Source organism: Leguminivora glycinivorella, chromosome 1 (assembly GCF_023078275.1).
Source record: "Leguminivora glycinivorella isolate SPB_JAAS2020 chromosome 1, LegGlyc_1.1, whole genome shotgun sequence".
Taxonomy (NCBI): Eukaryota; Metazoa; Arthropoda; class Insecta; order Lepidoptera; family Tortricidae; genus Leguminivora; species Leguminivora glycinivorella.
In genome coordinates this window covers 10,598,134-10,611,657 of record NC_062971.1, presented here as the reverse complement: position 1 = coordinate 10,611,657, position 13,524 = coordinate 10,598,134, and the positions used below count along the sequence as shown (strand labels likewise).

Here is a 13,524-nt window from a genome sequence, read left to right as displayed (position 1 = left end):
TTTACTCCGCCAGGAGTATAGGAAATGATTCATTTTACATCATTTCAAAATGGTTTACTGACGATTCGCCAAAAAATGTTTCCCAAAGTTTCACATCCCAAACTATTATTCCCAAATTATCATTTCCCAAATAAACGTTTGGCAAAACAACTTATCGCAAATTGACATTTAGCAAAACTTTTTTTGGCAAGTATTTGTTTCCCAAAATATTTACTTGGTCAAATTTCATTTTACCAAATATTATTTAGTCAAAGGTATTGTTAGGCAAAATTTCCATTTCCCAATATATTGTAATTAAATGGCGCACTGGAAATTTGTTGGTTGATTTTATACTTTGTAGTTTGTGTTCAAGATTTGTGTGAAATAATGTGTATCTCATACCTACTTTTTTTCCTCCTGCTGCAAATGTCAAGGATGACATTTTCACTTACATGTCCGGATACATTTTATTAAAAAGAAACCTGATGTTTTCAAGACCATTATGTTCTATTAATTTGTAATTACTTTAAAAAGTCATTTCCGGTTTGCTCACTGTCTACCTAACACGCTCCTCCTCGTTTCGCTCGTCGTCGCACCTAAACTGGCTTTGTCACACACGACTTTTCTGTTACAATACTAATAAAATTATTACATTACATTTATGCCTTGTAATATTTATTGTCAAACGTGGCTTTGCATGGTGTAATTTGTAGAAACATTTTTTGACAAAAAAAAATAGTTGACAAAATAATTTTGTCTAGTAATTAATTTGACAAAAATAAAGATGTACTAACCTTCTTTGTCGTTCTTGTGTAACTAAAGCACTTGGTAATAAAACTGAAATTATCATTTGACAGATTTTAAGTTAAATTTGGCAAAAAAATCTTCGGTAAAATACGATCCCGTAGAAATGAAAATGCAAATGCCTAAATATTTTCGAAACTTGCGATATGAAATTTTGACCAAACATGTGTTTGGGATATAAGTTTTGCCATTAAAAACATTTGTGAAATAAAGTTTTGTCTAAATAAAATTTGACTAAGTAAAATTGTGCCAAATGATAATTTGACCAAACAAATTCATTGCGAAACATACCTTTGCCAAACAATACTTTGAGAAATGAAACTATTGCGATATGATTATTGGGAAATGAAATTTGACGAAACGTTTTTTGGCGAAACGGCAGGACCCCTTTCAAAATATACGTTGCTAAAAATACTTGATATTCTTTGTTGTTTTATTATTTCAGTAGGAAACTTACAAATGTAATCAAAGTGACTTATGGCCCAATTGTTAATATTGTTATCGTAAAACCTACTAAACATTACTAACACACATTCCATATTCGAGGGCTGTTTTAGTTTGGTAATATTAAAAGGTTTTAGGCAATCGAAATTATCGCAATTTATAAACCGCAACAGAACTTGCTCGCAATCGACCTTTAAACTGGCGGGGAATTTTATATAACAAGCCAAGTTATCAATAACGCGGCCACCGGTGGTCGACCACCACGACTACCACGAGCTGTTGCAGAATCCATACGTACCTGCTCTAACCACTCCAATTAATCAAATCTCGGCCTTTCTCCCCATCAATTACTGGCCGAAACTTTAACTCCCATTATGTCTACGTAGCGTCACCAAAACCATCGATCACACGATCTACAAAAACATAAGTCTTAATGTAATTAGATGCTTTACGTCTCATTTTCGACCTTAAGGCTTCCACATTAATATACTTTTTATGATTTTGAATGTGTATCGGTAACTGTATGTGTAATCCGTGTCTGTGCGCATAGCATAAGTCTAATCGTAGCACATTCCAAGACACAAAACATCAGAAACGCAGAGCATCATTATTATACATTTTATACAATGACAAAAGAAACTTGTGCAACTAGTTAAAATATACATTCTTGTGGGTACTGGCTGGAGAAAAGCCAACAGCCAACATTTTTAAAAGATGTTTGTTTACATACCTGCTCTTAATTGAACGGTTGTGACATTTGGATTGAATGTGCACTTTGTACTGTATATTGTTTGTAAATATATGTTAGTTCTGAAGTAAAAATAGTGTTACCTTACTTATTCATCATTATGATGTAACTAAGATAACTGCACTAGTTTTGTTAAAAACGTCAAAACTAGAACCACGATGATTAATCTTATTATTAAATAATTATTAGATATATGTATCAGCAATCTCACCACACATCAATTTTCATATTTATTCAAGAGATATTTTTTACAACCAAACGATTGTGCTCGACTTTCATATGCTGTCGGTACTTAGGATCCAAGTTGACCTTATTCCGTATAACAATAATGGCGTTGATCGTTTCTACTCGTATATGCAACATTCCTAGCACTCGTGCGTGTATTAACCAACCACAAATCACAGTGTAACATTTCTCTATCTGCAAAACTGATATCGTCACGTGATATCTCACTTCTTAAAAAATATAAGATAAGAAGTATTAAGTAACCAAAACTAACATTGCCTATGCGTTTGTTTTTCCAATACGATATATTGAATTGATTAAGCATTTAGACACTAGCTATTTTGTAGTATTATATAAAGTAATTTTAAATTGGTTTTTTAAAGCAAAGATATAATTGTTTTAAGCAAAGAGAAAAATATTTTAGGTCTAATTAAAATAAGAGTATTTTTACGAGTAGGTAATAGCGACAGACTGTGAAACTGCCCCATCACCTATTTCCAAAAGAGAGGTAACCTCAGGCACCCTCAGGGTTACACAACTAACAAATATAAAGGTCTGTAAGACATCTCGTGTTATCTTTCAACACAACATAAACCTGCACTCGATCTTCAATGAAGCTATAATGCCTTCATTCATGCGCAAGCGCTTTGCTCTTATAAACATTTTGAACATGTCAATATGTTATGTAGATCCCTCGCAGACGCAGACACGGACTGTTAAAGCAGATTCCAACAATAATAAACCTTAATACATGTAATTAAGATACTACGCGACGGTATTCTATATTCCCGGATTAACCATCGAACTTGGCCTTTTAAGGCAAATACACAAACTAACAAGAAAAGGTCGATAATATTAACCATGTATTCAGTAACTCGTCATCTCTCTATTCATGTTATTCTATGTGAACCATTGATAGTTTTGTTGATAGACCATATTGAAATGTATAAAAATAAGCAAATTATGTAGTTTAAAAGTTTGATTTAGGTATTTTGTTTACCTTATAACCCAACTTTGAATACTTACGTAAGGATGTAGGTGAGATACTGAATCATTTCATATACTTCTTGTAACCGCATACATGTAAAAGCCGTACCTTGACCAGGAATCCAAATGACCTCAACACACGTTTTGTAGGCCCGTATCTCCGGATGTCACTTAATCTAACAAGATCCTTGACGTAATTGCTTGTCAAAATGTTAAAAACTCTTGACTGATTGACATTGTGACACCATTATAAAGTTTCAAGGACAAGACATGACATTTACACATACAGTATTAGAGGTGATAAATTGCTCAATTTTAGAAAAGCCTTGCAATGCAACAAAAGAAAATTTGGGGAGGGAAAATATACCACGTTCTAAGACTGGTGAAATGTAAAAAACGAATATATTTAAACATTATTGCACAAAATCCAAAAATATGTACAAATGGCAGACATATTAATGGGATTCTCTAACAGTTAACTATAGCTAAACAAAACCTTAAGAAAATGGTGCAAGCAGAAAATGCATTTTTTATTTTGGAACTATTGCGAACAACAAATTTAATGCGCAAAATCAATTCAATTGCCAAAAATCATTTATTCTGTTCTTACACATAAATATAAAATCCTAGAATCCGATAAAAGTAACAATTACCAAAAACCGGTACAATTCACGAGCACCGAACATAAATGCTCGCTGATTGATCGCATCACCTTCGAGCAGAATCAATAGATTTCTCAACCCGCAACCTTCGGGCCCGGCCTTCGTAATTAAAGAAGACGAATCACAATTCCCGTAGTTTATAGATACCTCTAATTATATGTATTTGATGTTTTCTATACGGTGTGACGAAAGAAGCCTCATTCGGCCGGTCATTACTGGAATTAATATACCTACGTGTCAGTTCGAGAGGTCCATGTAATGATTGGTACTCGATTTTTAGAGTCCGTGAGAACACGGCCAAATGATATGTCTCTGTATGAAGCTTTTTGCTCAATAGGCTAATTTGTTTCATGTATCATTCAATCGGGTTTCCCTTTGTAATTGATATAGCCGCTAATTTGCACTTGAGTTGGTGTTAGAGTTCATCAAGTAACGCTTTTTTTCTATTACCTACTGAGATCGTTTCATTCCACGTGCAATTTCTAATGTGTAAGGGCGTTTTGAAAATTATCAAACAGAGATTTATTCGTAGGGATAATGCGGGTAATATCAACGTATAAGTATTACACAACGTATCAACATAAATATTAATTCACATTGTAACAAGAAATTTTACTGCTATTACAAATTTAATACTTAGCGATTTGTAAGATTTCGGTTAAACTTATTGAATGGCCTACCGTACAAGTGTTCCAATAAAATCCATTTTAAAGTGTTAAGAGCAAACGTTTAAAGCATTACGTCATGCCGTCTTTGAAGTAAATAGAAGTGGTTACAGTATAAATTAGTACTCAATATTATTAACTCAACGAGTAAGTGCAGGCGTCAATCAAAGTTGAAAGTTAGCTGTTACGACTGCCTCCCCTTGTCACTCAATCTTGGAACCGAATGTATTAAGTAAAGTGTTGCAACCGAGTGAATCTCAATATTTATTGAGTTGGCTCTACATAGCAATTACCACAACCACCTTAAACTTAACTTGAATCCTGATAGGCTAAATCCCTTCATAATATTTATGTACAATTTTATTACTACCAACTTTTGTTCAAGTGTCAAGTCAAGTTCAAGTAACAGAACTGACGAGCAGCACCGTGTGTAATATTACACGAACTATTTGGAGCCACTTTTGACCCCCTCATAACTCAGAAACTATTTCACATAAAAATGTCATACATTGTACACTCAATAAATCGAATTCGTCGACATCTACTCAATTCGGTAAGGTAATTTCGTAGTTTTATAATTTTAATTAGGTAAGTACGTGATATATGCAATCCTTAAGGGTGGCATTAGAGTTTAGTTTATTTAGTTTTGAAGAGTAGATACCAATTTCCATTTTAATTTTATATTCCGATAGACATCTACCGAGTTATTTAAATGGAAATTGTGTGATGGTAACCTGATAAGCAGTATATTAGGACAGATTTGAAATGTAAAATAGCAATTCTAGTGCCAGCCTTTACTCACTTCAAAATCAGATAGGTAAACACGTGGCAAAAACAATTTTAATGTTAAAATAAATACTTGCCCACCAGTTTAAATGCTAAACCGATATAAAACCACGGCCGTAGAATCTGAAATTCACACCGAATACGATAAAACGGATTTAAATAAAGGCTCATGTCCACAAAACATTCGGTGTGGCGTCGTTAGCTGCAGGAGATGCATTTATTTATGAAATGTAAATGCACTGATTGTAATAACAAAACTCGAAGGCACTGCTCTCCTCTATATTAAGATGTATTATTTGCATACTGTATGTGTATACTATTGTAAGAGTGTGACCGAGGCTACGCAGCTACGGGTGGCAAATCTGATACCTTTGTATCCACATAATTATGCTCATGTTTCTAAAGCAATTTTAGCTCATAGTATGAGAAAATATCACGCTACAATGGTTTTCCGCGAAGGTCAGTTAAATAAGGGATTAAACTGAAGAGATTTTTAACATTATGTCTTATTGATATTGAATACTAGAGGTTCCACTATGAAAAGGAAGGTATAATCAAAAGCTTGAAAACTATCAGAGATTACCCCCTTAGGTATCTACAAAGAGGATCGAGTATTATAGAGAGTTAGTGTCGAAGTAAAATGTGTGATCACAATGCATAGACTGCCACCTCTTGACACAGGCTTAAAACTTATGAACCTCAGTTTTGACAATTTGGCCCATATTCTTAGCTTGATATGTTTTAAAATGTCAAATATTAATACTAGCGCCATCTAGCTGAGCGTACCCCAAAGGTGTAATGCCATCTAGGCCACCGTACCTTTTTCTGTATGGTACTGAGGTTTTGAGGTATGGTATTGAGGTTTCTTAGACTTCATCTGTCTATACGGAGTTATATATGTCTTTGGTATCTATAAACCTTAGCAGCCTTTTAGAAAGCTCTATTGAAATTCGCCTCTTCAGTTGTAAACAACAGAAAATAATTTCATCATGTAGTCAAATGATTACCATCGGTTTATTTGATTCGACATGCTTACGTATGAAACTTACATGAATAAGGCCATTAGACTGTTTTTTATAAGTTTTATCAATTATCTATTACTTACTGCAATGTAGGTATTAAATAAAATACTGCTCTCTGAAAAATTGTTACCGTTAAAGTCAAGTCGTTATATGTACTCGTATTTAGCGGAATTAATTCAGTCTCTAGTTATATCAAAAGCTGAAGATATCAATAACTAGTATCATACATTTTGTCCAATCATGTCATAACTAACGGACATAAAAGATAAAATCTTTATTAAACGACTTAATTTAGATAAAAAGTTATTACAAATAATGAATCGGTAATTGGCAGTGAAAGGTATGGCGGGTCGTGACGTGTGGGTGACATCACGAGCTCGTCGTGCGCACGCCGCGCCGCGCCGGCGCGTGCGCGACGTAGCCGAATTCTGCGACACACGGTGATCGATCGGTTTAGTATCGGTTGTAGTAGAATATTGATTAGGAAAGACATAATTAAACATTTAAATAAAATAATTCAGTGTTATCATTCCTTCGTATATGTACAGACTAAGATGAGCTGCTAACTATTTGCACACTATAGTGCGTTTTCATTACCAGTACGAGCTACGCGCTACGTCTACATCCCAGGAAATTACGTTACTAATTTTTCGCTTTAAAATGTAGGTAAACCACCTACGAATAGAGAAAACGCCTATCGGGTCTCTGGCTAGCAGGTCATTTGCTTCAAAAAATACACAATTAGATTAGGTATAATATTCTTTAGTGCCTAAAAACAATGTGAATGTTGATATCGATGTATCTAATGGCACGACTTCGTATAAGTTCAACAAAACAATGGGCGTCATAAAACTTAATTAACACGAACCAACTCCACTACAAAACAATATGTCTATGGGACACGTGGAGTCGTGATTGACCGGCGTACGCGCCGGCCAGTAAACTCCACAAACCGTTATAAAGGATTAAAAAAAAATGGAACATAGTATAAGATGAGAGGTGTGTCCTGACGTAACTTTTCGTGACTGACTCTCGTGACTCTTCTGACCAGACTTGGCTCAGCCTTCGTATTTAAAAGCAAATCTACATTCTGCACTTGTATTTTTATTTGAAAACAGTCAAGTGATTTGTTTCGTGTTGGATTTTTAAAGATACATTTTTTTTATTGGCTGTTTTGAAACGTTGTTGCACTTACTACAACGTAGTTATATTCTTTCTATGAAAAATTGTGATAATTATACGAGTATTCGCAGGTTTACTAAACTTCGCTAAAGATTATTCGCAAAGATGTCATTTCATCACCGCATCCTCTGCATGTTTAATGACAATCCTTTTCTTACTAAATTTATACCTACCTAAAATACTAAAGTAGAGCTTGTTCTGTGAACCTTACAATAAACGTAGGCCCCAAGCGATAACGCGTCGAATCATAAGACCCCAACACGACTGTCAAAGCTACTGTCTTTACCGACCCACACATGACACGGGTCACTCAATTTTATCAGTCATTAGAAAGCTGTTCATTGTTCACCTCATGACGCGTGTAGGTATGCTTGATGGATTCGGGTCCGACTGATAGCGTCTCACGATCGATCGCCCTGTACGTTACTCAAATCTGGCCCTGTTATGAAATCTGTGGATAGGCAAACTGTTGTGTAGGCCATACGGTTACGTTTACAACTGGTATCCTACAAATGTTCTCTAAAACTTTAAAAACAAGCAATTCACTGGTTGGGTATTGCGAAATTTGCCGTCGGTTATGTTAGTTACTTGTACATGTCAAACATGTATTGCTTGTCCATTGGCACATTGTTTCATTAATTGATTCATTGATTTGTTTGCTAAATGCTAGAGATAAAAAAATGTTTTACCTAAGTAGTTATAGTCTGCGATTTTTATTTTTTTACCCACAACTGGCCGCAAAGTTAAACTTAGTAAATGACAACCGGAACATTAAGTGAACTTGGCCTTTGGTTCTGTAACTACATCCTTTCTATCTCAAAATTGCGAGGTTGAACTTGGCTTAAAATATTCATACTTTCATAATTTGAACTTTGGAAAGGTAGACACTTTTTAAATGCTTCACAGCAATGTCTGAAGTAATAAGCGTCAATAATTTTTTATTCACCTATCAAACTTGTCTCAAATACAACTTTGTTCCTATTAAGTAAGAATCAAATTGAAATCCAACATAAATCGCGATAAGACGTTGCGAGAGTTGTTCAACCGCTGCGTTTATAAGGCACGATATAATCTGGCCTATAGTGGAACGATTTTAATACCTACTTACTTCTAAAATAGATTTAGTTTTTATGCAATTTGACGCGCGGCAGGCATAGGCACCTGCAAATCGAGACTTTCTAGTAAACTTGCTGAATGCTAAAACTACCAAGAGGTAACTAACGATATGATTAACACAATCTTTGTCGAACTTATGTACCTACTCGTAAAATCGTATTAAATAAGTGGGTTTTCTTTCTATGCACGCATTTTCCGTTTTTTTCACTTGCGGATCAATAATTATATAGAACCATGTAGAACTGAGTGTTACGTGTACCTATTAATTTTTGTCATCTTCTTTACATGCAGGTAGGTATTTGTGTTAAGTAATGACCGTGTAGGAAGAGCAATTCCAGAGCCAGTACCTACTCAATAAGTAATCGATATCGTCCAAGGCCGAGTGAATCCGGATCGTTCGGTGAGCGGCCGAGCTGTGAACTATTGTGTCGGAGTCTCGTCTAGCACCGCTTAAGAATGTCAAACTGCCACGCCTCGCCTCCTTAAGCCTTTTTAACAGGTCATAGTGTAACGACGAGAAATGGATTGACTGTTTGGGATAGTATCATGGTCGTGTTATTGTCGCTTGTGATATCACGCGTCACTTTCACACTTATATACTTGTTAGAACGTAACAAACATGGTGACAAATGATAGACAGCCGTTTAACCCTGCCGGTGGAATTTGAAATCGAAATCCTAGCAAATAGCAGTTATTTTCAGGCAACTAAGACACATAGGTAAAAGGGTAAAAATAATGTTAGGAGTGAGTTGGACACAAAGTTTATCTGTTTAAGTAATCTTTACTTTTGCAGGTGCAATTTTTCTTCTGCAAGATAAGAAAACAAATACGCATTCGTCGCCTCATGCTAACATTACAATTATCCTTCTCATCCTTATTGCATTGTACTTACTTGTATCATCGATGGCCTATATCATTGCGAGGCCGTTGAAAACAAAATGGATCCGGTTCAGCAAATGATATCATACGGATTAAACTTTTTGCTCCTTCCAATCTGTCGGCGATGAATGTAGGACTTATTATGTCTGTCGTATTTGTAATGATGGGTATACAAGTTTTTTTCCAAAGAACATAAAAATCTTGTAGATCTTTTATGAATATAACAGGAAATTACCACCATATCGCACACTATTTAAAAATAACTGATTATACTGTAAGTACAGGACTAAATATATCTGTGCCTGTGATGTGGCCAGAATATATCTATCTTAAACTTAAGGTGACGTTCAGATGTCAACCAACAACGCCGCAACATCAAAACGTTATCATTAGTACACATTTTATTATGAATCCCTGCCTTAAATGTGTTCCTTAAAGGTGTTTTGTTCAATAGATTTTTTTTATCCAGGTAGTGCTAGTGCGAGGGCACTTCGTGTCGTACCTGCCGCTGTGCAGCCGCAACGAGCCGGTGTTCCTGGCGGCGTGCACGCCGCTCGCCATGCCCGAGACGCGCGAGTGCGTCGTGCACGGCGCCACCAACGTCTTCACCACGCTGCACACCATGGACATGAAGATACTGCACATCGACGCCAAGTAAGCTATGTTAGTGGGACCAGGTAGTGCTAGTGCGAGGGCACTTCGTGTCGTACCTGCCGCTGCGCAGCCGCAACGAGCCGGTGTTCCTGGCGGCGTGCACGCCGCTCGCCATGCCCGAGACGCGCGAGTGCGTCGTGCACGGCGCCACCAACGTCTTCACCACGCTGCACACCATGGACATGAAGATACTGCACATCGACGCCAAGTAAGCTGTAGTTTTAGACTTATTTTAATTTGGGCACAAAATTACTAACAATTTATCAGGGCAGTGAGGTTGATTGATCGTTGTAATATCCTACCGGTAAAATAGCATAAGAAGACCCTCTGGCAGAGATTTATATTTTGATCATACTTACGAGTATTCTTATGAACTTTAACGTCTATTGCTATGTTACTTGAATTGTAAAAAAATAATAGAACAAGGGAGGTAAGGGGGGTCATTAAATACAAGTGTCGTGATATATTCACGACAGCCGCAGGTTACACACAATGTTTTTGCACATTTGAGAGAAAAATACAGAGGAAAAAGTCATAAGGCAAAACCTTCAACGCAACGGTGGCGTTGCGACCAGTAGTGTATCTTCACCTATATCAGATTATTCATATTAAATCCATTGTTATTGATAACAAACAAACACTTTTTGAACGAAAACAAACACGAAAATCCTGCTATAACTTAAATGCAATGTTCAAAAAAGCATATAAATCATATAATTAAACTAAAATTTTACTTATTTTTCATTCATTTAAATATTTTGATCTGTTGTACTCTCACAACGGTGGGTGCCTCGGGTATGCAGTTATGCACGCGGTCAAGCGCGAGTGAAAGCATATTGTCAAATTGTAAATTATAACGATTTATCTGAGTTAAATTTACGAAATAAATGCAAAACACACTGAAATAATTGCAAAACATAAATAAAATGCATTTTTCATACCGTATAATATATTTTACCCCTCACTAGCTTGGAAACACGTGTTTTGTCCTTTAATAACAGCGGGTAAAAACTAGGGCTCTGGATACACGTGATTCACGCCGAACCGTAGCTACGTGATCTTAACACCGGCGGTACTAAGATCACGAATTTCACGAACACGGCAAGGTACGTACCTCGTACGCACGTACGTACGTACTTGCCTTAGCGCCCGGATTCACGTGACACGCCGCGGGCCGTGACACGCCGCCGCCCGTAGTAAGTTCGTGTGCAGAGTACTTATCGTACGTTTTGTAGATTTAACTCGCCCGGGAGAAAACCAAATCATGACTATTATTGAATTATCACTTAATACCTATACTTAATACTGGACGAAATTTTTTTTATATGAATTAAACTTATATTTATGTTTTGCTTCGATTTTTATACAATACATATAACTAGCGGCCCTCCCCGGCTACGCACGGGGATTATGATAAAAATTGTTATAATAAGTTATCCGTAAAAGATAGACATATGCCATCGCGGACTTTTTTGTAGACCTATTAGAGAGACACAATTTTCCAATACATTATTTTGATATAGCTCAAACGGTTTCGGCAGCGTTTTCGATTAAAGCTCTCAGCCAGCGGGATTTTGTCCAACTCGATTAGAAAATATCGTCATATTTCAACCAATTCAAACAAAACTTTAACAAATTATATACCTGAACTTTCCTCAAGAATTACTCTATTCATAAGTGAAAACCATATGAAAACCCGTTCTGTTTTTGAGTTTATCACGAACACACAGACAGACGCGGCTCCCCGGGAGTTTATTTTATAAGAGAAGATTAAGTGATTTACGGCGTTATTCTGTTTCCGATTTTATTGAAATTAAAACTAGCAAACTGTCCGATGCCTTACACTATCTATATACCTGTATGGTAAATGTCAACCTGTGTTACGTTACGTCTTAATATTGTTTATTTTTTGACATGTGCCGTCAGAATCCTCAAATACTTGACACTAACTTAAAACTGTATGTGGTGACAGTTTAGTATAGTATGGAGTAACTATTGTCCCAGAGCTGTAAGAAGTGTAAGAACCTCTTTTTCACACATGACAGTGTCCACAAAACGTAAAATCCTGTAATAATGGTTAAAAAAATCAAGTACTTAAAATAGTATTTTATACAATCGCGATATAATACAAAGCTTTTCAGTCGAGTACCATGTTTAGGCCACGAAGCTTTGCTGAGTGGCCTAACAGTACGGTACGAGAGTGAAAAACTTAATTATATCACTATTGTATACAATACTTTTTCTACGAGTCATCATCTTCATCATCAATGGACGGAAATATCATCATTCATGCAAGTTTAAATTAATGTTAATAGCGTCGTTCACCGTTGTATCAACATCGAATTACCTAGTAACCAATTATTTGTAACAACCGTCTCTGATTGGCCGATAACGCCACAAATAAAAAAAATGTATTTCAGATGCAGAAAAATTTGCCAGGTATCGCAAATTAGTATATAAGTTGTATGATGTTCTATTTTTGAAATTATTACAGTTAACTTAAAGTCAACTATAATGAGATTAAGTACATATATTATTATAGTTGAGTCGGAACTGCCATAGAGTATCCAACACTGAAAAGTTAGCACTTATAGTTTAGTCTGTGGTGTCCTAATTGACAGATTACAATCGACGAGTAGAAAAATAATATTTCCCTTACTTTAAACATAATCTAAAACATGTTACATTTTTGCGGATCTTCGTTAGTAAGTATTTTACGATATTAATTTATAACGCAAGATTTATTTATTAAACCATTTATCATTAATTTTTATTTTTAAACTAGTGCTGTGGCAGAGTGTAATTTCGATTCAAATGACATTTCAGTAAGTTGATAGAAATCGTATATTTGTTTAAGCGCCTCCTTGTCCATAGGGCCTAATCGATTCAACCAATTCGAAATTAATCGTTAGATTTGGCAAACGATACGCCTTAGCCACATCGCAACATATGTACTTCAAAACAAATGTGTCAAAAATGTGAACTTACGGATCCGGGACAATAGTTCTGATGAAATTCAGCAACACGACGCTTAGCCATATATTTCTGGTCAAGCATTATTATGTTATTCTTAAGGTTTTCACATTTATTCTTTCATTTATTATGTATGAAAATGAAAACCTACCAAGTGGCTTTAATTAATTAATATTTAAGCTTGCTCTTATGTAAGCAAATAACGTAATCTTAAATGTAAACAAGACAAACAGGAGTGTAGGTGAACAAAAGAGCAAGTTTATGATGACTATTATACTCCAGGCAAAAAATATGCACACATGTGCGCGGGGCCACGGCTAAGACAAAAAAAATGACAGCTGCAGTTCTTATCAGTTTCGGTACATTAAATAATACTTTTAGATAGTATATTCCTTTAT

At 35.7% G+C, this 13,524-nt stretch overlaps 1 protein-coding gene across 1 annotated transcript in view; it reads left to right on the top strand.

Moving 5' to 3' along the window:
* LOC125233896 overlaps positions 1-13,524 on the top strand; it is a 169,688-nt gene that overhangs the window by 119,669 nt on the left and 36,495 nt on the right. The window contains 1 exon segment of the mRNA XM_048140064.1: positions 9,969-10,153. Coding sequence (XP_047996021.1) covers positions 9,969-10,153 — 185 coding nt within the window.